This window comes from Musa acuminata, chromosome BXJ2-3, assembly GCF_036884655.1.
Source record: "Musa acuminata AAA Group cultivar baxijiao chromosome BXJ2-3, Cavendish_Baxijiao_AAA, whole genome shotgun sequence".
NCBI lineage: Eukaryota > Viridiplantae > Streptophyta > Magnoliopsida > Zingiberales > Musaceae > Musa > Musa acuminata.
Window position 1 is genome coordinate 10,328,319 of NC_088340.1, and position 20,309 is coordinate 10,348,627.

Below are 20,309 nucleotides of genomic sequence, written 5' to 3' on the forward strand. Positions count from 1 at the left end.
CCGGCCCTGTCGGAGTTGCACGCGAGCAGGGGGAGCTCTATAACTCTTCGAATCGCTCGAGTTCGATCCCTCCGGTTCCGTGATTCTTGGGCGGTGGAGTGCCGCCAACGACCGGCTTATATCAGATCCGGCAATGGGGGCGACGATCCTCCCCGATCTTCTCACCGAGATCCTGATCCCGGCGACCGCCGTCGTTGGGATCGCGTTCGCCCTGGTGCAGTGGCTCCTGGTCTCGAAGGTGAAGCTATCGCCCGAGCGGGAGTCATCCGGGGCCGGAAACAACAAGAACGGTTACTCCGACTACTTGATCGAGGAGGAGGAAGGGCTCAACAATCACAACGTGGTCGTCAAGTGCGCTGAGATCCAGAGCGCCATTTCGGAAGGTGAGCGTTACGACTAGATCTCGTCCTTGTCCTTCTGTTTTTTCCGTAGATCCGCCGGCTTAGTGTTCGAGCTCGACGTGATTGTTTTGATTGTGTTGCGGAAGGAAGCTCCGTAACTAGATCGCAGTGCTTGTTTCTTCGCCCTGTAATGGATCTGGTTTTTTTCTTCTAGATATAGTTCCAAGTGTTTGAATTCGCCGTGATTGTAATGGAGTTTATTGTGCAGAAGTATTCTCCGTCGTAGATCTGCAAATTCTATAAACAAGATTTAAGTTTGTCGTTTTCTTTGTGGTGGTTTAGGGTCACTATTACAATGATTCCTCTCGGATCTTGGTGGCTGAGCTCGCTCGTAGAGTTCTGATAAGCCCAAGGAATTCCTGGATTTGAATTTTGATTTGCTTGGGATGCACAAAATTTCTGTCCCCCCCTATTTTTGGTTGTTCCATTGGATTTTTAGATGATATTATTGTGTGATTAGATTTTTTTGGAATTGTGTTACTCTTTAAAAAGTCTGATATATGATGGTCCGCGACATGTGGTCCACTAGTCTTTTCCTTTTGTTCTGTTCTTGGTTTAGAACAAGTGATTAAGGAGGTAGTTTCTTTAGTAACCTTAAATCTTGCATGTCATGCTTACTACAATAGAACTTGACCAATTGATCTTGTTTAAATTAATGTTAAGTTATATGTCGCAAAATCGCTATCATGAACATAGAAACTCCTATAAAATGAAATTCCTAACCTTGGATGTGGTGTGGCGCTTTCCAGCCAAATTGATCTGCATTAGAAGTTTGACTCCATTACCCTTGAATTGGACATTGAAAACCACAGAGGGTGGAATTCAATTGTTTTTCTTAAACTGATTTTGTAGTGGATAGTAAAATTTTCTCTCTTACAATCTGACCAGAACTGATGTGCCAGATCCACTGTTATGTTTCCCGTGTACATTTGCATGTCTTGATATGAGTAGTAGTCTACTTATGACATGGCATTCGTTCTGTTTACTTCTGTGCTAAATTGGCAATTACAAGACTACAATCTGTAATGCTACAAAACTGTCTAAATCAAATAACATTCTTTTAGCATAGATCCAAAACGTATCTTTAGCTTGGAAAATGTTTCCTTGTCTCATTGTCAACCAGGATGGTTTACTAAAGTTAAGAGAAAATTATCTAACATGTGGTTTCTATTCATTTTTTGAACAGGAGCTACTTCTTTCCTTGTCACGGAATATCAATATGTTGGAGTCTTCATGGCTGTTTTTGCAATCCTGATCTTCCTCTTCCTTGGCTCCGTTGAGGGCTTCAGCACAAAGAGCCAACCCTGCACTTACAGCAAGGACAAAATTTGCAAGCCAGTCCTTGCCAATGCCATTTTTAGCACTTTGTCTTTCTTGCTCGGTGCTTTCACCTCTGTGGTTTCTGGTTTTCTTGGTATGAAGATTGCAACATATGCGAATGCAAGGACAACTCTGGAGGCAAGAAAGGGTGTTGGAAAGGCTTTCATCACTGCATTCCGGTCGGGTGCAGTGATGGGCTTTTTGCTTGCTGCTAATGGGCTTCTGGTGCTTTACATTTCAATAAACTTATTCAAGTTGTATTATGGCGATGACTGGGAAGGTCTTTTTGAGTCTATTACCGGTTATGGCCTTGGTGGGTCTTCCATGGCTCTCTTTGGGAGGGTTGGTGGTGGCATCTACACCAAAGCTGCAGATGTTGGGGCTGATCTTGTTGGAAAGGTTGAGAGGAACATTCCTGAGGATGACCCTAGGAATCCAGCTGTAAGAATCTGACCTAAAATTCTTTAATTAATGTTGTTTTCTTAGTTTTAACAGCATCTTATTTTATCATACTGATATCGTGCTTCTTGGAGAAGTCAGAATGTCTTGTAGTTCAATCATGTTATTCCTTTAATGCATCCATGCTAGTACCAAGTCTGGTGCTCCTTGTTAAAGACATTACAACTGTTACCAATTGCTATATATCCTAGTAAAAATGTTCCTACTTCTTATTTACAGGTTATTGCTGACAATGTTGGTGATAATGTTGGGGATATTGCTGGAATGGGATCTGATCTCTTTGGCTCATATGCTGAGTCTTCCTGTGCAGCCCTTGTTGTTGCTTCAATATCTTCCTTTGGAATTAACCATGAATTGACTGCAATGTTCTATCCCCTGCTGATTAGTTCCATGGGTATTATTGTTTGTCTGTTTACTACTCTTTTTGCCACTGACTTCTTCGAGATAAAAGCTGTGAAGGAGATTGAACCTGCTTTAAAGAATCAGCTTATAATCTCCACTGTTCTGATGACTGTGGGAGTTGCAATTGTCAGTTGGATAGCGCTCCCATCCAGCTTTACCATCTTTAATTTTGGTGTCCAGAAGACTGTGAAGAACTGGTAAGCTACATTCCATTTGAGACTTCTTTTTTTTTTTTTTTTTAAAGTTACATGAATATTAGGTGTATCTTATTTCTCTGAGCTGGAATTCTAGGGAGCTATTCTTCTGTGTCGCAATTGGTTTGTGGGCTGGTCTGGTGATAGGGTTTGTCACGGAGTACTACACAAGCAATGCGTACAGGTATTACATGATCTTCATCACAGTCTGTTCCCAGATAATTTCTTCTTCATTTGTTAACCTATTTCCTTTAATCTTCTTTGTTTTTCAGCCCTGTGCAAGATGTTGCTGATTCATGTAGAACTGGAGCTGCTACCAATGTTATCTTCGGGCTTGCTTTGGGATACAAATCCGTCATCATTCCCATCTTTGCTATTGCTGTCAGCATCTTTGTTAGTTTTAGTTTTGCTGCAATGTATGGTATCGCAGTTGCTGCTCTTGGAATGTTGAGCACCATTGCTACTGGACTTGCAATCGATGCATATGGGCCTATCAGTGACAATGCTGGAGGTATTGCAGAGATGGCTGGGATGAGCCATAGAATTCGTGAGAGGACCGACGCTTTGGATGCTGCAGGCAACACCACTGCTGCAATCGGGAAGGTAAACAACTTATTGGTGCTTATTCGTTCTCTTCCTCCATGTTTCTATCATTCTTCTGCATGGTTGACTGGAATTTTCAATGTTTCTTTCATTCTTGATTTGATCTTGTTGATTGCCTGCTTGAGTACTCAAATAATGTAGTCTCTATGTCCCCCATCATCCATAGCAATAACCTTTGCTTCCAGTTTTCCTGCCTTCTACCCTATTGTATTTCTAGTTCACTTGATTCACATGCTTCTATCTTTCAGGGTTTCGCTATCGGTTCAGCTGCCTTGGTGTCCCTTGCACTTTTTGGTGCCTTTGTGAGTCGATCTGCAATTTCGACTGTGGATGTCCTCACACCCAAAGTTTTCATTGGGCTCCTCGTTGGTGCTATGCTTCCCTACTGGTTCTCAGCCATGACAATGAAGAGCGTTGGTAGTGCAGCCCTTAAGATGGTTGAAGAAGTCCGTAGGCAGTTCAACAGCATCCCTGGCCTCATGGAGGGAAGTGCTAAACCAGACTATGCAAACTGTGTCAAGATCTCAACTGATGCCTCCATCAGGGAGATGATTCCTCCTGGTGCTTTGGTCATGCTTACTCCGCTCATTGTCGGCACACTTTTTGGCGTTGAAACTCTCTCAGGAGTCCTTGCAGGCTCTCTTGTTTCTGGAGTCCAGGTTAGTAGAGAGATCTCTCGTATTATTATCATCTAGCTTCATCTGTTGCATGAATCTGAATTCATAGTATATGGTGGACAGATCGCCATCTCCGCATCAAATACCGGCGGTGCATGGGACAACGCCAAGAAATATATTGAGGTAAAATGTCTTCGTATGTGTTCCTTAACTTGGGGAATTGGTTGAGAATAGTTCAAGCTTTAAGCTCTGCAATCTAAAGCTACTGTCTTCTTGATCAGGCTGGAGCTTCAGAGCATGCCAGGTCCCTCGGTCCAAAGGGATCAGATCCCCACAAGGCCGCCGTGATTGGTGACACCATCGGTGACCCACTCAAGGACACATCCGGACCGTCTCTCAACATCCTCATCAAGCTCATGGCCGTCGAATCGCTTGTGTTTGCTCCATTCTTCGCCACTCATGGAGGCCTCCTCTTCAAGTACCTTTAGAATGCAAATAAGCAAAATGCGAGCCGTCTACTTTCACTAGAAACTATTCTCTTCTTCATTCAGGTCGTTTTTGTTGTCTTCTTCATCCCATTCCATGTTATACTTCATTTCCAGTTCTAAATGTAGCTGTTACGTTGAAAACTCATTACCTATTGGAACAAAACAATCAAATTTTCCCTTGGCTATATTAATTGCAATAACTTCTCACTGTTGTTGGATCTTAAAGAAACGTGGCTGATTCTGATGAACGTCTGGGGTTGATAATGTTGTCAGAATGCAACAAACTGCAATCTGCTGTGGTTCCATGGTTGTTGAAGGTGTGTTTGAAATATGTATTAAGAATTTAATGCACACTTTGATGTTTAATTTTTTTTTTCAAATCGTATTTAGTTTAGATGTTGTAAATGCTTAAATGTTATTTTAGGATGACATTAACATTTCAATATTTATGTTAATGAATTTGTTTATTATTTTAAAATATCTTATGTCACTGTGTTATTATTATATAAGGAAAATCTTAATCCTCATTTCCTCTTTTTTTTTTCTCCCTGCAATTATATTTATTTATTATTAAAGATTATATTTTTATTTATTATATATTTGATCATACAATTTTTTGTAAAATTATATACATTTTAATTAATTTATTTATTTAAATAAATAAGTATTTATTTATTTACTTTTAAATAAATATTAAATAGATAAATTTATCACATAATATTCGATGAATTTTTGAAATATAATTATATACCAAGCAACACTGTATCAATCAATATACATTCACTAAAGTGTTTTACAACTATACATTCACTAGAATTCTTTCTTAAAATACATTAAAAATATAAATATATTTCCAAACACATCAACTGCGCAACAGAAATGTAGATCTGTATTCATACAAATTACATTTGAATTATTATCTATCTATGGTGTTTCTGTGGGTAAGCAATTCCTCGAATTCAAACCACTTCTTGTAATGTGCTTTTCTCTATTTTCAAAAAATAAAAACTCAAAATGTGTAAACAATACGATTTTTATAACCTTGTTCTTAATTTATGTTTTGAAAAACATAAATTAAAGTGAAACCAAATGTAAAAATGATTTCCAGGAAACCATTTTTACATTTTTGTTTTCATGTTTTGAAAAAGATCAAAATAGAAATTGAACGCGAGAGTATGACGTTTATGATGGGGGCAGTGGTTCGCATCCAACCCTAAAAACTGAAGAGACCGGAAAGGGAGGATGCTGAGGAGGAAGTCCAGCAGAGTCGAAGTGAAAGCGGAGGACAAAGAAGAACTCGAAGAAGCGCTTCGCCGACGCTCCTCCAATCCCCACCCTAACCCTAACCCTAACCCTAACCCCCTCCTCAAGTACCTCGTCCCCTCCCCTCTCGACCCCGCAGCTAAAGCCGAGCGCATCGGCCTCAACCAGCCCTAGGCCGATGGAGATCGAGGTGAAGCTCCGTCTCCCCGACGCCGCCGCCCACCGTCGCCTCTCGGACGCCCTCGCCCCCCACCACCTCCGCACCCACCTCCAGGAGAACCTCTTCTTCGACGGCGCCGCCGGGGAGCTCTCCTCCCGCTTCGCCGTCTTCCGCATCCGCTTCTACGACGCCGACGCCCGCTGCGTCGTCTCCCTCAAGGCCAAGGCCCGCCTGGTCGGCGGCGTCAGCCGCGTCGAGGAGGACGAGGAGGACATCGACCCGTCCCTCGGCCGTGCCTGCGCCGCCGAGCCGTGGCGGATAGCCGACGCGGCCGGGTCCTCTCGGATCATGAAAAGGGTGCTCGAGGAGTTCGGGTTGGACGGAAAGGTCGCATCTTTCGTGTGCTTGGGTGGCTTCCGGAACGTTAGGGCAGTCTATGGGTGGAACGAGGGATTGACGCTCGAGCTCGATGAGACACAATACGATTTCGGAACTAGTTTCGAGCTGGAATGCGAAACGACCGACCCGGAGAGAGCCAAGGAGTTGCTGGAGCGGTTCCTGAAGGAGAATGGAATACCCTACTCGTACTCGGAGGCATCCAAGTTCGCAGTTTTCCGTGCAGGAAAGCTTCTGCCGTGAGTGAGTTCTTCTTTCTTCTTTCAAGTATTTGGATCTATCAACTCCATAAAACTGAGTTAGATTGTTTGTTCTGTTGAATTCAATCAAACAATTATATATGAATATGATTGTGCTCTGTTTTCGTCTTGATCTCATATGATCTGTCGATAAACAAACTTGTTTTCTAATGTTTGACATTTACTTGTGTAGATTACATCTTGAATTGATGTGATACATTTGTTTGATAGATTTGATGAGTCATCCAATCTACGGATTACATCTTGAATTGCACCCATAAATTAGGTTCGTTTGTAGATAAGTCATTTCTCTTTCCAATCAGCCTAACCACAAACCAAATCTACACAACACTATGCCTAAACAATCCTAGCCAAGAACCAAAGCAAGGGCTCATTTCTTCTTCTTCCTCAACCTCATCCTCCTCCTCTTCGCCTCCTCCTTCACATATCAAGCATTTCTTTTTCTAAAATTAGAAGAAGCTTATTTAATAAGAAATTTAAACTCCATGACAAAAACACAACACATAGATTAAATAAAAAAAAAACTACGAATCAAATTACTAGGCTTTGATCTAAACTTAACAAGATTTATGTCCCCGATATCCTCGCAAGTAATTCTAGTTCAGTAAGTGAAAGAACACCATGCATAAATAAACTCTTTGAGTTGATGCTGAAAAAGAGAAAGAAAAGTACTTAAGTACATAATATGATCAACTATTTAAATCACACTAAAGAAAAAGAAATACGTATGATTAATGAAAAGAGTAAAAAACATGGCCACATAAATGGACTAAAAAAATCAAGTAAAGAAACCTTCAATTTATATGTCACAAAAAAGAGTGAAACCACCCACTTTATTTACTCATCATGGTAGAAAGCAAATGTTCCTCAATTGTATAAACACTTGGACTAAACCCCGCATCAACCAATTAGATCTTTCACTGGTTTAAACCTCGGGATCAGATTACAAGGCCTTGATTTGGGACCCCAAAACTCTACATTCAATAACATGATTACTCTACATTGAATAACAAGATCATCATTCCTGATCTTAGTAGTAGTGTCACAACTAATCCATGAAAGCTAAGACTATTTACAGAAAAAAGAATACAATGTACAAAGTTTCATGATCCCAACTGATGAGACAATTTCGTTAAGCTTGAATCTTACAGCCATCCATGATGCTTAAATCTAATCCCAAGTTAGCAATAGTTTACACTTTTAGACCCTTAGATCTTGTCCAATTCTAGATCAGCTCAAGTCTTTGTCCACTTCTAACTTGTAAGATAAGCCAGTGGGATGATGTACTTACTACCCATCACAGCCTTAGGAAGATTACCAGAATAAAACTGTATTTATCAATAATAAAAGCAACATAGAAAGTGCACTTTCAAATAAACCTAGCTAGGCTCAACAAATTATTGTCGACATGTTGACATAGGAAGAGCATAGATTTTAGAGATGTACAGATATACAATTAGTCTGATGTTAAAAGAACATATCCATACCACCAAATGAGATCCAAATAACACTGTCATTCAATGTCAAAAGCCTGATATCCAAAAAAAGAAAATAGAGAAATGAGCACAGTGAACAACAGAACAGTCAAAAGCGGAGGATAACGCAACACGAAAACAGGCAAAAGATATGACACGACGTGAAACCATCCCAACATTCCTTGATCCCCTCACATCGAATCTATAGTATTAAACATCAAAAGAAAAGCTGAAATCCTGGCGATCTATAAAACTCCACCGGAGAACTTCGCATATTGGAGAAAACAAAAAAATCATATTTTTGAGCCACTGGGAAGAAGAACTCCAGATGAAGCTCAGTGTTACAATATCACGACCTTAGCTGGAATTACCTAAGGCGTGAGGCACCATTGTGGTAAAGATGCGAACTTAGCTTGCGTTGCCTAAGTTGCGCTTCGTCCTTCCGATTTACGTCCGTAAAGATCAACCCACTTGCAACCTCTCGTAGGTCCCGAAGGACCTGTAAAAAGAGAAAATTGATTAGTTCGAAGAACGAGCGACGGACAAGTCCTGACGTCTCGCGAAAAGGAGAAGCTTTACAAGCAATTCAACGAACACCTTGCATGCACAAGAGAAAAGAGGGAGAGGAGAAAAACAAGAACTTTAGAAGGTTGAACGAACAGCTGTAAGTCCACAAACAGTTGTTCACCGGGTGCTGGGCGCGACAACAAGTTCCCGTCAAGGTAATGTGTGAACTTGCGAAAGATTGTTCAACGTCCGACACTATACCGAAGCCCCATCCAATCCTGTGCCACCCTGTCACGGACAAACTTCGAAACAGGGTGTTTGATGTAATGCTTATGTATGTCCGTGTCTTTTGGCATGTTCATGCCTTGTACAACATGTAGAGGAGCGGCCGAAGGCATAATAGTCCCATTTTAGTTGGGTTGGTGGCCTCTTTAGGCTTGTAAATAAAGGTTGTGTCATGTGGACACGTGCGAGAGCTTTTCGGTCTGTAATGGACCATTTTACCCTTTGTTGTGCCACTGTTCAGAGCTTGTAAAGTCTGTTTGTAATTTGCATTGTCTATGAAGTGTTTTTCGGACATGTTTGCTTGTGGATCCCGATTGAGGCGTTCTCTCTAACCCGTTCTCTCTTTTGGTGGTTCTAAGGGACAATGGGAGGCTTCGGGGAGGCTGACCTTTGCGGACGGACACGCAAGGGTGCCGCACGACTTAGGCAAAACCAGCTAACTCCGTGTCATATGGTATCAGAGCGGGACAAGCACTTATAGAAACACTTGACATGCAAACGTGGGGGACCTAGCGGGGCTGCGTTGAGGGTAGTCAGCACACGCGCGACCGTTTGAGGGGAAACGGGCATGGAGATGTAGGGAAAAGAGTCGCTCAGAGGAGCGGGTATCTGAGATTGACATTCAGAGGAATGGCCAACCCTTCGCGCAAGAGGCACCACGAGAACAGGCAAGCTTGGAAGAATTTGGAGCGCACAAAGGTTGGGATGGCTGAGTTTGAGCTACGGCTCAACGTTGACAACTATACTTGATGGTGCTCAAGGCAAGCGAGGCGCTTGGCAAAGGACGAGACCATGCAAAGTGGAATGAGTTGCTCAGCGATCGAAAGAGTTGTGCAAAGCTCACAGAGGTGAGGGGAATTGCTGACTCGAAGAATTCGGTACTCATGCATGGGCTTGTATGCGGACGAGGGAATGTTCGTGGCCATCCCAAGGCGGTTGAGACTTGGCGCCATGGAGCATTGAAACTTTCTCTTCGACATGCGAAGGATACGTCCGGAGGAGGCTGAAGTGTGCAACGAGTTCAGCATGTTGCTAGGCCTTGAGGGGTGCAGCAGTGGCTGTATTGACGTGGAGGCGCAATCTAGCAAGTGCGTTCGCAAGAGGCAGAACAATGCACAGTTTGTTCAGCAGATCGGAGTAGTCCAAGGGGATGGTGATCTCCGAAACGAAGAGAGATGTTGCTCCAACGGGACAGTTATCCAAGAGGGATAAGTCTCGGCTCTCCAGAGGGAGAATCATGTGAGACAGACTTCACATGTTGAGGAGGAGTACCTCACAAACAACAACTCCACGAAGCTCAATGGACCGAGCAAGTAGCGAGGAGTTGTCGCATGATCTCGCTCGAGAGAATGCATTGGTGGATGCATTGCGAGATCAAGTGGGGGAGCGACCTGAAGCAACTTAAATGAAGGCACACTTAGAGTTGATATGGAGATCGGACTCAAGGGAGGGCTGACCCGTGGAATGGTGGGCGCGAGGGCCACCATCGACTCAATGCAAAAACGAGGAGCGGAGCAACTTGGGTGTAACTTGGCGAAGTACCCAAGCCGCATGAAGGGAGCCAGCAGAGAAGTTGGAACATGGAGCAGAGGCACAGTGCTTTCCTTAGACAGAGGTCAAGGACATGAACTCTTGTAGAGGCAAGAGCAGGATCATGTTGTTCCATGGGTCCTTCATTCTGACGGAGTGGACTCATCTTGCATGGTGCCAAAGACGAAGGGAGCTTCTGGGCACATGCACCTTATCTCAGAGGAGCATTTGATGGAGGAACTAAGGCGACTCAATTTGCGGAGGCGAAGTTGGGTTCAGAAGGCCTTAGCACGGGGCAAGAGAACGCAGAGGCGGGTACTCTTGAAGAATATGCCACAGTGTTGCCATTCAAGTTGCCATGAAGGAAGCAGTGCGCAGCGGAGATTGTGCTGGTAGGGGCAGAGGCCCAGGATCTAGGCAATGGTGCACAAATTACAGCGAAGTCGGTGGACTTCGGGAGCTACTAGGCGACGGACTGTCCTAGAGCGGTGCTTCATCTAGGTGTGACCCAAGAGTGGGTGGATGAAGGTCGATTGCCAAAGGAGCGAACAAAATCGAAGGTGGAAGAGACCCTGCGATGTATTGGCAGAGGCCACACATGGAGGGTTCACAATTCGAGTTTATTCCACAAGGATCAGAATGCAATGGAGATGTCACCAGGAGGCGACATGGTGCAGCGGATCGTGGTGGAACAGTTCGTGGCAATGCGACACACACGACATAGTCCCGGGAGGGATTGGATCATATGGAGGTATGATCGGGAGCTACTGGAAGCTCCACTTGAACTTCGGTGAACAACACGATGGCAAGAAGGGCTATGGATTCAAGGAGTGAAGGCCATGGTACCGCAAAGGCGGGTCTTCCGGGCGTGCATCGAATTTTGCATCGGATGAAAACCTTGGTCATCAGCATATGGGGGCTGTGTTCCATTAAGGGAAAAGTTCGAATGCAAGCACCAGTGAGTTCCATGGGAGGGACTTGATCATGCAGAGGTATGATCGAAGCAGCTGGAGAGTTGGACTGCTCCAGAGCTAATATTCGCTTAAGGGAGCCCGGCAAGTCAGAGGACAAGGCCGAGTAAGCGAACGTTGCTACCAAGGAAGCTAAGGAGAACAGAATCGGTACAAACCCTACAACGTGATGGCAGAGGCCATGCATGGGAGTTGCAATCTGTCTTTCCATCGACCAAACAGACTGCTTGGAGAACACAGAGGTGTTGAAGCAGGGGGTCGAAAGGGGCGAGGAAGCGACGACGAGTCCAGAGGGACTTAGCTACCCAAAATCAAGGATTAGTTAGAATGGAGGTGGACTCAGAGGAGTGCCACGGAGACATATCTACTGATCGTGAAGAAAAGGGATGCAGATGCGAGGCAACGGATAGTAGGGCCATGGGCATGGCAGCGCCATGGTACCACAGAGGCGGGACTTCAGTGAAAGTCATTGATCCCTTGCTCTCATGGAGGGAGAGCGCTTGGTCGTGAAAGGGGCCGAGGAGGTGGAGCATGCAGAGGCAATCTCCAAGTACCGAGACAAGGCTGAAGGGCAGAGGTCGAAGAACTTCGTAAGACCGGTGTCAACAAGTTTCTCATCAAGATAGCCGTAAGTGAAGGACTTCGGGTCATGCAAGAGTGCACGACCAAGGAACGAAGCAAGCAGTACGCGGTGCTGTACCTTTGCTACTCAGTGGAGTAGGCGGCAGGGTTGATGGAGAAGACGGTACAATCCCAGAGGCGACCTCATCTATCAGAGAATTACTCCAAGTTGGGGTGAAAACTTCCTGCATTCCAGAAGTTCAATGGCATTGAGAAGGTGAATCACAGTAGCTAACTCAACGCAAGGAGTGCAAACACTTCAAGTACTTCAGAAGTGTGAGCAAAGAGCAGGCGAAGGCCAGTAACCAGCTCGATGCATGAAGTACAACCTCGAGGAGGCGGGCGAAGTCAAGTAACCTTTGCCTTCTCAACTCTTAAGAGAATGGGCGAAACCGAGTACCCCAGTTCTCTTATTTATCCAGCAGAGGAGCTCTGCACAAGTTCAAAGACCCTTCGAGGATAATGGAAGACAATAATTGTCAAATCCTCACCAACGGTGATCAGTGCTACTGAGAGTAGATTGTCCGCTTCATTTCCCAACGAAATGCCAATCAAAAGCGGAAGTGATGCGAACCTACTTGGATGTGACAACTAACTGAAAGAAGAGTCAATGAGCAGATTTTGTTGAGGAAGAACCTAAACTTCAGAAGTTTGCAAGGCGATGCTCGTTAAAGCTCCAACAAGCATCCACCCAGTTCAAGCAGCATGTGGAAATTTTGAGAAACTAGCGTAGTAAGAATGGTCTTTTCCTTCATTTGGTGGATCCGCAGGAATCAATGAGGATCAACACAACTCAGCCAACCCCACACCAGAGTCAGAGTCATTGGCGAGTTGAAGCAGCATGGCGGATCAAATGTTCGACTACTCAAAAACAGCAGCGGAGAGCAGCTGGGAGCCAGGAGGCGCATTGCAGCTGGAGCAGAAGATTGAAGACTCAGCAAAGGCGAAGAGTTGCAGTGTTCACAAAGGCTTCGACGAGGACGTCGAAGGGATAAGTGGGGGAGAATGTCACGGACAAACTTCGAAACAGGGTGTTTGATGTAATGCTTATGTATGTCCGTGTCTTTTGGCATGTTCATCCCTTGTACAACATGTAGAGGGGTGGCCGAAGGCATAATAGTCCCATTTTAGTTGGGTTGGTGGCCTCTTTAGGCTTGTAAATAAAGGTTGTGTCATATGGACACGTGCGAGAGCTTTTCGGTCTATAATGGACCATTTTACCCTTTGTTGTGCCACTGTTCAGAGCTTGTAAAGTCTGTTTGTAATTTGCATTGTCTATGAAGTGTTTTTCGGACATGTTTGCTTGTGGATCCCGATTGAGGCGTTCTCTCTAACCCGTTCTCTCTTTTGGTGGTCCTAAGGGACAATGGGAAGCTTCGGGGAGGCTGACCTTTGCGGACGGACACGCAAGGGTGCCGCACGACTTAGGCAAAACCAGCTAAGTCCGTGTCAACCCGGGGAGTTCTAGGGTGCTGAGATGGTTGATGTTTTACGTGCAGCAATGGGCTATAGAAATCAGCCCGTGGCACAAGAAAACGAAACTGTTTTGGAGCTATTTTGCTCGGTTCGGTGAGTGATCACACTGTAGCACTGCAACTTGTTCGAACTTACATTTTTACAAGCAAAAGAACTTAAAATCAAGCCAAAACATGCTATAAAGTAGTTATACATGTAAACGAGAGCGACGAACAGTTCGTTGAACGGAATTGTTATTGATTCGCGACCGTTCGTGACACCAAGTCAGAAATCAACAGGGACAAAACGAGACATTGAAACGGAAGAAGCGTCCTCGCAGCAAAGAGAGACCTTTCGGCTACCAAAACCGTCTCCGTGGCAAGTACTTTTACCATGGAGCATATGGGAGCAACTCCATTCCTCTCGCTTCTGCGCAACGCCTCCATCTCTGCAACAAACTCATTCAAAACGCTGAGAACTCGAAAACGAGTGGAAATGAGCTTGCAAAAAAGGCCTCAACCACGAAGATAAAGCGGAGAACGGGTGGTCCAAGGCGAAATCCGAAGGACCACAAGAACCGTGCCAGGTACTGGAGGGGAGAGAGAGAGAGAGTGGAAAACGCTTTGACGCAATCCATCGTCGTGCTGGTGTCGAAGCCGTTAGGGTTTCCTCCGAGAGAAATAAGAATAACAATAAGGCGAGCTTATGACTAGGGTTCGACCCGATTCGAATCCAAAGCGCGTCCGATTTGGGGACTCAACCCCGGTGGTTTTTTTGTAATTAAAAAAAGAATCATATCAAGAATTAGACAACATTGCGGCAATAAAAACTATAATTGATTAATTGAAAATAATTATATACAAAAATAAAATTTAATCGATATGTCTTTAATTCGTCAAAAGAGCGTAGTGCGATACCAGCAAAGAGTTTTCTTTTTTGTGCTCCCTTTTACTTGGATAATTAACGACCTTTACCGACTTTTGTTGATGTAATTGGGCCCACTGCCTTTGTTTACGTTTTGCCATGTCATTTTTTTATTTTTTTAATTTCTGAAAATTTATCTATTCTCGAGTGGGCACACATTGTGCGTATAATAAATCATTGAATGTGACAAGACATGTTGAAGGTTGCGATATGGGCATTTTCAAAGTGGATCCAGCACCCATCCGATCCTATCCGATCGAGTTTGACTACCTTTGACCAGAAAAATAAATGAATTGGATATAATTCCACAAAATCATATACCAGCAAAATTATATTACGGAAAAACCATATAAAATTTTGTATGAATAAATATCTCTATTATGTTATAAATATATATTTCAAATTTTATTTATATCATATGTAGAAGAAAAAATTTATATTTTTTATTTATCATGACCACCACAGAATTTGTTCGGTTTGACAACCCATTTAAACCTATACAGTTATTATTATTATTATTATTATTATTATTTAATTTGATGAATTTTCTCAAAAAAAATTTATTCATTTTTTTTTATAAGTCACCATTGTTTTTATTTTTTCATATAGTGTCCTTTTTTTTATACATCAATAATAATAAAATCATAAGTCTCAAGTATTTAAGATTGACTGCATGTATCTTTTATCATTAAAATATATAAAAAGTATCATCCTTTATTGTTTTATAATCATGTAAATTCCCTTATCCTTCTCCGCCCTTACCTTCGCCCTATCACCTCCTCTCCATCGCGTATGTGCAACATTACTCGCCCTTTCTTACTTTGTCGCATTCGGCCTCTTACTTCGAATGTTGCCCTCCTCCTTTACTATTGGTGATCTCAGCATCGTGTTGCATCACAACCTCCACTCCTGATATTTCATGAGCATTAAATCCATCATTAACCTTGTCGAGTACACTGTCATGTTCCTTGTTAACACACTCAAGACCTTGTTACAAGTAAGTTTAAAGTCTTGCCAGCCCTTATGTCAACCTCTGTTAAACAACTCCACATTGTTATTAATGTCAAGGTCCCCTCAGATTCTCTAGTAGTGTTGATAGCATGAGCCTCGGGTTTTGCCCTCGCCCATCCTGTTGGAGCAGGGGGTAAAGACAGTAGAACATTATGGTCGGAATAGTAGTAGAAACGATAAAGGTGACAAAAGAAGGACAAGTTATGCCACACAAAAGGTAGAGGGGCCTTATGGTGGGATCAGTGGGCTAAGGTGAGGATTTAGGAAGGATAAGTGGCATTGCAGAGAAGTGGTGGGATGGGGACGATAAGTGAAGGCAATAAAGGTGATTAGCGCGGGAGGATAAGGGCATTTATGAAATTATATAAAATATGAGATACTATTTTAAAAAAATGAGACACCTTATGGAATAAAATGAAAAAGGGAATATTTTTCTAGAAAAAAAGTCAATAGGATAATTGAATCATTAATTTATTAAATTTAAATCATATTTAATATTGGCCATTAAACTCTTATAGCAACACGCAAGATGTAGTCCAGTGATATCATGTGATGATATAGATATGATTGTCTTGTAAGATCCAAGTCACTCTCCATCAATTTGCTTATGTGCATGAAGATTTAAGAAACACAAGTCTCTTCTCGTCCATTATGATAAGGAAATAATCATAAACATTCTTCTCATACTTTATGATAAGAAAGACAATCACAAACTTCATTTTCAACGAAGAAGATAATCACAAACTCCTTTCTCATCCTCTAAGACAAAAAAACATCTTAAACTCAATGCAAGGGACTTCTTTTAAACTATTCAAACTCACATTTGGAAACCTCAGGTTACTAACTTGAGCATCGGAGGGACTGGGTCGGGAAACCCCTCCTGACCTTGGTCTTTGGGTAGGTGGCACATTAGGAGCATAACATTTCTACCTCGGGACCATGGTATTTCCACCTTAGAGACATCTTAAACATTCCTATGTACATAGTTCTGGACCATGTCAGGCTAAACAAGATGTCAACGATATTTTTCCATAATATTTTGGGGCTACACAAAGGGCTCGATGTTGCTGGAACGTTCATCTACCAACCCTCTCAATAAACGCTCGAGCGAAGAGGCCATGCCCCCAACCTACAGTACTTTCACTTAAGGGGCAAAAGTCACCCTTTTCGTATATCGATCTATCCATGTCGACATAAATGCTGATGTGATACATGCATCTATTCAATGACCTTGAGCCACCTGCTCATCCCCGCCGATGTATTCCAGAATCTCACCTAATAGGTGTTGACGCTAATGGGTATGATGCAAGCTGTTATTCCACTCTTACCCCAACTAGCCTAATAGGTAACACCACCATCTCAACCGTAGTTGGTAGCTCAATCGCCATTGACATTAGCGCCCATTGGCACCAACATCTAATAAGAGACGCCAATAAGTCAAAAGGGGATAGCGAAGTGACACCATGCCTCGATTCATGGATAAGATATCCTTATTCGATCAATGATCCTTCTCGATGGCAGAGGCTAAGGACATTGACTGTGATGGCCTACTCGACCACCATAGCCCTCAAGCTAATGTCACTATGGAGGTGGTGGTAGTAGCAAATTTATCACCCTCGACCAGCTCTTCATCCCATAGACCCTAAGCTAACACCAATCGGGACTTTGGAGGTGATGACAATGACAAGTCTATCACTCTTGGCTAGCTCTTCAAGTGTGTTGGCGATGCACACATTAATGACATCACCAACTACGATGGCTGCACCTCCCCAGAGTGCCACGTCCTCAAGATCAATGACTTCACTCCTAAAGGTGGCACCAGTGACCACTTGGCCTCTCACCCTATCCCTTTCATCCTTGACATCGACTCCACTGTCAAAGGCAATCTCTAAGACCAAGACACCATTGAATTCTATCTTTGGCGAGGTGAGAGACGGGGAGATATTCGCGATGCTGGGGGCGAGTGGCTCCAACAAGTCCACCCTAATCGATGCCCTTGTGAATCGCATCATGCAGGAGAGCCTGCGAGATTCCATCACCCTCAATAGTGAGAAGCTCGAAGGGTAGCTCCTCAAGGTGATCTCTGCTTACATTATGCAAGACAACCTCATATATCCCATGCTAATCGTGGAAGAGACCTTGATGTTTTTCGGGAAGTTTTGGCTACCACTATCATTATCTACCTCAAAGAAGAAGAGTCAGGTACAAGCACTCACCAACTTGACTTTTAGTTTGTCACCAAGACCATCATCAGCGTTAGGATCTATCGTGACATCTCCAGCGAAGAGCATCATCATGTGTCGATCAAAATCGACATCATCCATGGTAGAGGGAGGACTTGAAGCTTGCCATGGCAAGAAGACCCAAGATCCGCTATAATAGAGAACAAACATGAAATCTGCCATGGTGTAAAGAAGATTTGAAGTTCGCTCCGACGGGAAGACCCAAGATCCACTATGATGGAGAAGGGACATAAAACTCGCTATGACAAAAATAAGATTTGAAGCCTGCCACAATGGGAAGACTCGAGATCCGCTAGGGCAATGAAGAGACTTGAAATATGCTATGATGGAGATAAGATTTGAAACTTGCCATAATGTAAAGAACCGAGATCCACTATAGTGGAGAAGGGAATATGAAATCCACTATGATGGAAAGAAGATTTGAAGCTTATCACGGTGTGAAGACCCAAGATCTACTATGGTAGAGAAGAGACTTAAAAATCCACTATGATGAAGGTACAAGGCCAAATACAATCGAGACACGTGATGGAGAAAATTAATGTGCATCAAGATAAATTCGCTATGGTGAAGGCACAAGGCCAAATGCACCCAAGATGCGTGAGTCGAAAAAACCCAACCCACACTAAGATAAATTCGCTATAGTGGAGGGTATAATGTCAAATGCGCTCGAGGTGCGTGAGTTGAGAAAACACGACTCGCATGGAGAGAAATTTTCTATGACATAAGCACAAGACCAAATATGCCTAAGACGCTTAAGTCGGGAAAACCTGATAGATGTCAAAATAAATCCGCTACGATGGAGGTGCAAAGCCAAATGCACCTAAGACGTGCGAGTCAAGAAAACTTGATTTGCGTCAAGATAAATTTGCTACGATGAAAGTCTAAGGCCAAATGCACCCAAGACACATGAGTTAGAAAACCCTGACCCATATAAAGATAAATCCATTATAATGGAGACATAAGGCTAAATGCGCTTTAGACACATGAGTTGGGAAAACCTAACACGTGCTAAGATAAATCCATTGCGATGAAGGCGCAAGGCCAGATGTGCTCGAGATGTGTGGGTAAAAAAATCCAACCGGTACTAAGATAAATCTACTATGGTATAGGTGCAAGGCCAAATGTGCTCGAGACATGTGAGTTAGAAAAACCTAACCCACTTGAAGAGAAATCCTCTACGGTGGAGGTATAAGGCCAAATGCGCTCGAGATGCATGAGTTGGAAAAACTCGACTTGCACCAAGATAAATATGCTACGATAAAGGCACAAGACCAAACGCACCCAAGATGCATAAGTCAAGAAAACTTGACTCGTACCAAGATAAATTTGTTATAGTGGAGGCATAAGGACAAATGCACCCAAGACACATGAGTCGAGAAAACCTAATCCGCATGAAGAAAAATCTACTACAGTGGAGGCGTAAGGCCTAATGCGTTCGGGATGCGTGAGTTGGGAAAACCCAACCCATATGAAGAGAAACCTACTATGGTGGACGTGCTAGACCAAATGCACCTAAGACATGTGAATCGGCAAAACCTGACTTATGCTAAGATAAATTTGTGACGGTAGAGGCACAAGGCCAAATGTGCATGAGATGTATGAGTTAGAATAACCCAACTTACATGAAGAGTAATTTGTTACGACGCAGGCGCAAGACCATATGCGCTCAAGATATGTGAGTTGGGAAAACCTGACTCGCGCCGAGATAAATTCACTATGATAGAGGCGCAAGGTCAAATGCGCCCGAGATGCATGAGTCGGGAAAACCCAACCCGTGCTAAGATAAATCCACTACGATAGAGGCACAAAGCCAAATATGCTTAAGACATGTGAGTCGGGAAAACTCGATTCATGCTAAGATAAATTAGCTATGGTGGAAGTGTAAAGTCAAATGTGCTCGAGATATGTGAGTCAGGAAAACTAAACCTGCGCTAAGATAAATTCACTACAACGAAGGCAGAAGGCCAAATGCGCCCGAGACACAAGTTGAGAAAACCCAACTTGTGCTTAGATAAATCCGTTATGGGAGAGACGTAAGGCCAAATGCATTCGAGATGTTTGAGTCGGGAAAACCTAATTTGCACTAAGAGAAATCTGCTATGCTAGAAACATAAGCCCAATATGCTTGAAACATCTGAATTAGGATAACCTGACCCGCAATATGAGATCTCAAACACTCCCATACTGGACAAATTAAACGATGCACTTCGAACCTCTTTTGCAAGAGTCCTGAAGCATACCTTCGGAAGTGGACAAATAATAGAGAATTTATTATCAGCTGACACGTGGTTGCCATGTGAGATTCAAGTCACCATCCACTCATATACCTACGTGGATGAAGATTTAAAGCAAGGAAACATAAACTTCCTACTCATCTATTAGAATAAAGAAGACAATCACAAGCTTTTTTTTCATCTTTTTGAAGATAATCACAAACTTCCTTTTCATTCATTATAACGAGGAAGATAAAAACAAACTCCCTTCTCATCCTCTAAGCATGAAATTATATTTTAAATGTAATGCAATGAACTATTCAAATCCACAGAATATTAGATTATTAATATGGTAGATTAAGAAATCCCTTCTAATCTTAATTTTTATATAGATGACACTTAGTAACATTTTTATTTTGGAAGCACGAGATATTGGACTGATGATGATAATGATATTTTTTTCTTAATAAATAGTAATAAATTTATTTAGCTTATACATGTTAACACAAGT

General features: G+C 42.9%; 2 protein-coding genes across 2 annotated transcripts; both read left to right on the forward strand.

The window, feature by feature from the left end:
• LOC135607351 (pyrophosphate-energized vacuolar membrane proton pump-like) lies at positions 1-4,669 on the forward strand. Its single transcript, XM_065099114.1, has 8 exons — positions 1-383; positions 1,588-2,162; positions 2,400-2,779; positions 2,874-2,960; positions 3,049-3,379; positions 3,628-4,038; positions 4,120-4,179; positions 4,278-4,669. Exons 1-8 carry the CDS (start codon positions 134-136, stop codon positions 4,482-4,484), a joined length of 2,301 nt encoding a protein of 766 aa, XP_064955186.1. The 5' UTR covers positions 1-133; the 3' UTR covers positions 4,485-4,669.
• Positions 4,670-5,672: 1,003 nt separating this feature from the next.
• Positions 5,673-6,680, forward strand: LOC135607353 (triphosphate tunnel metalloenzyme 3-like). Its single transcript, XM_065099115.1, has one exon. The coding sequence runs from the start codon at positions 5,926-5,928 to the stop codon at positions 6,544-6,546; it is 621 nt and encodes a 206-aa protein (XP_064955187.1). The 5' UTR covers positions 5,673-5,925; the 3' UTR covers positions 6,547-6,680.
• Positions 6,681-20,309: the final 13,629 nt, after the last annotated feature.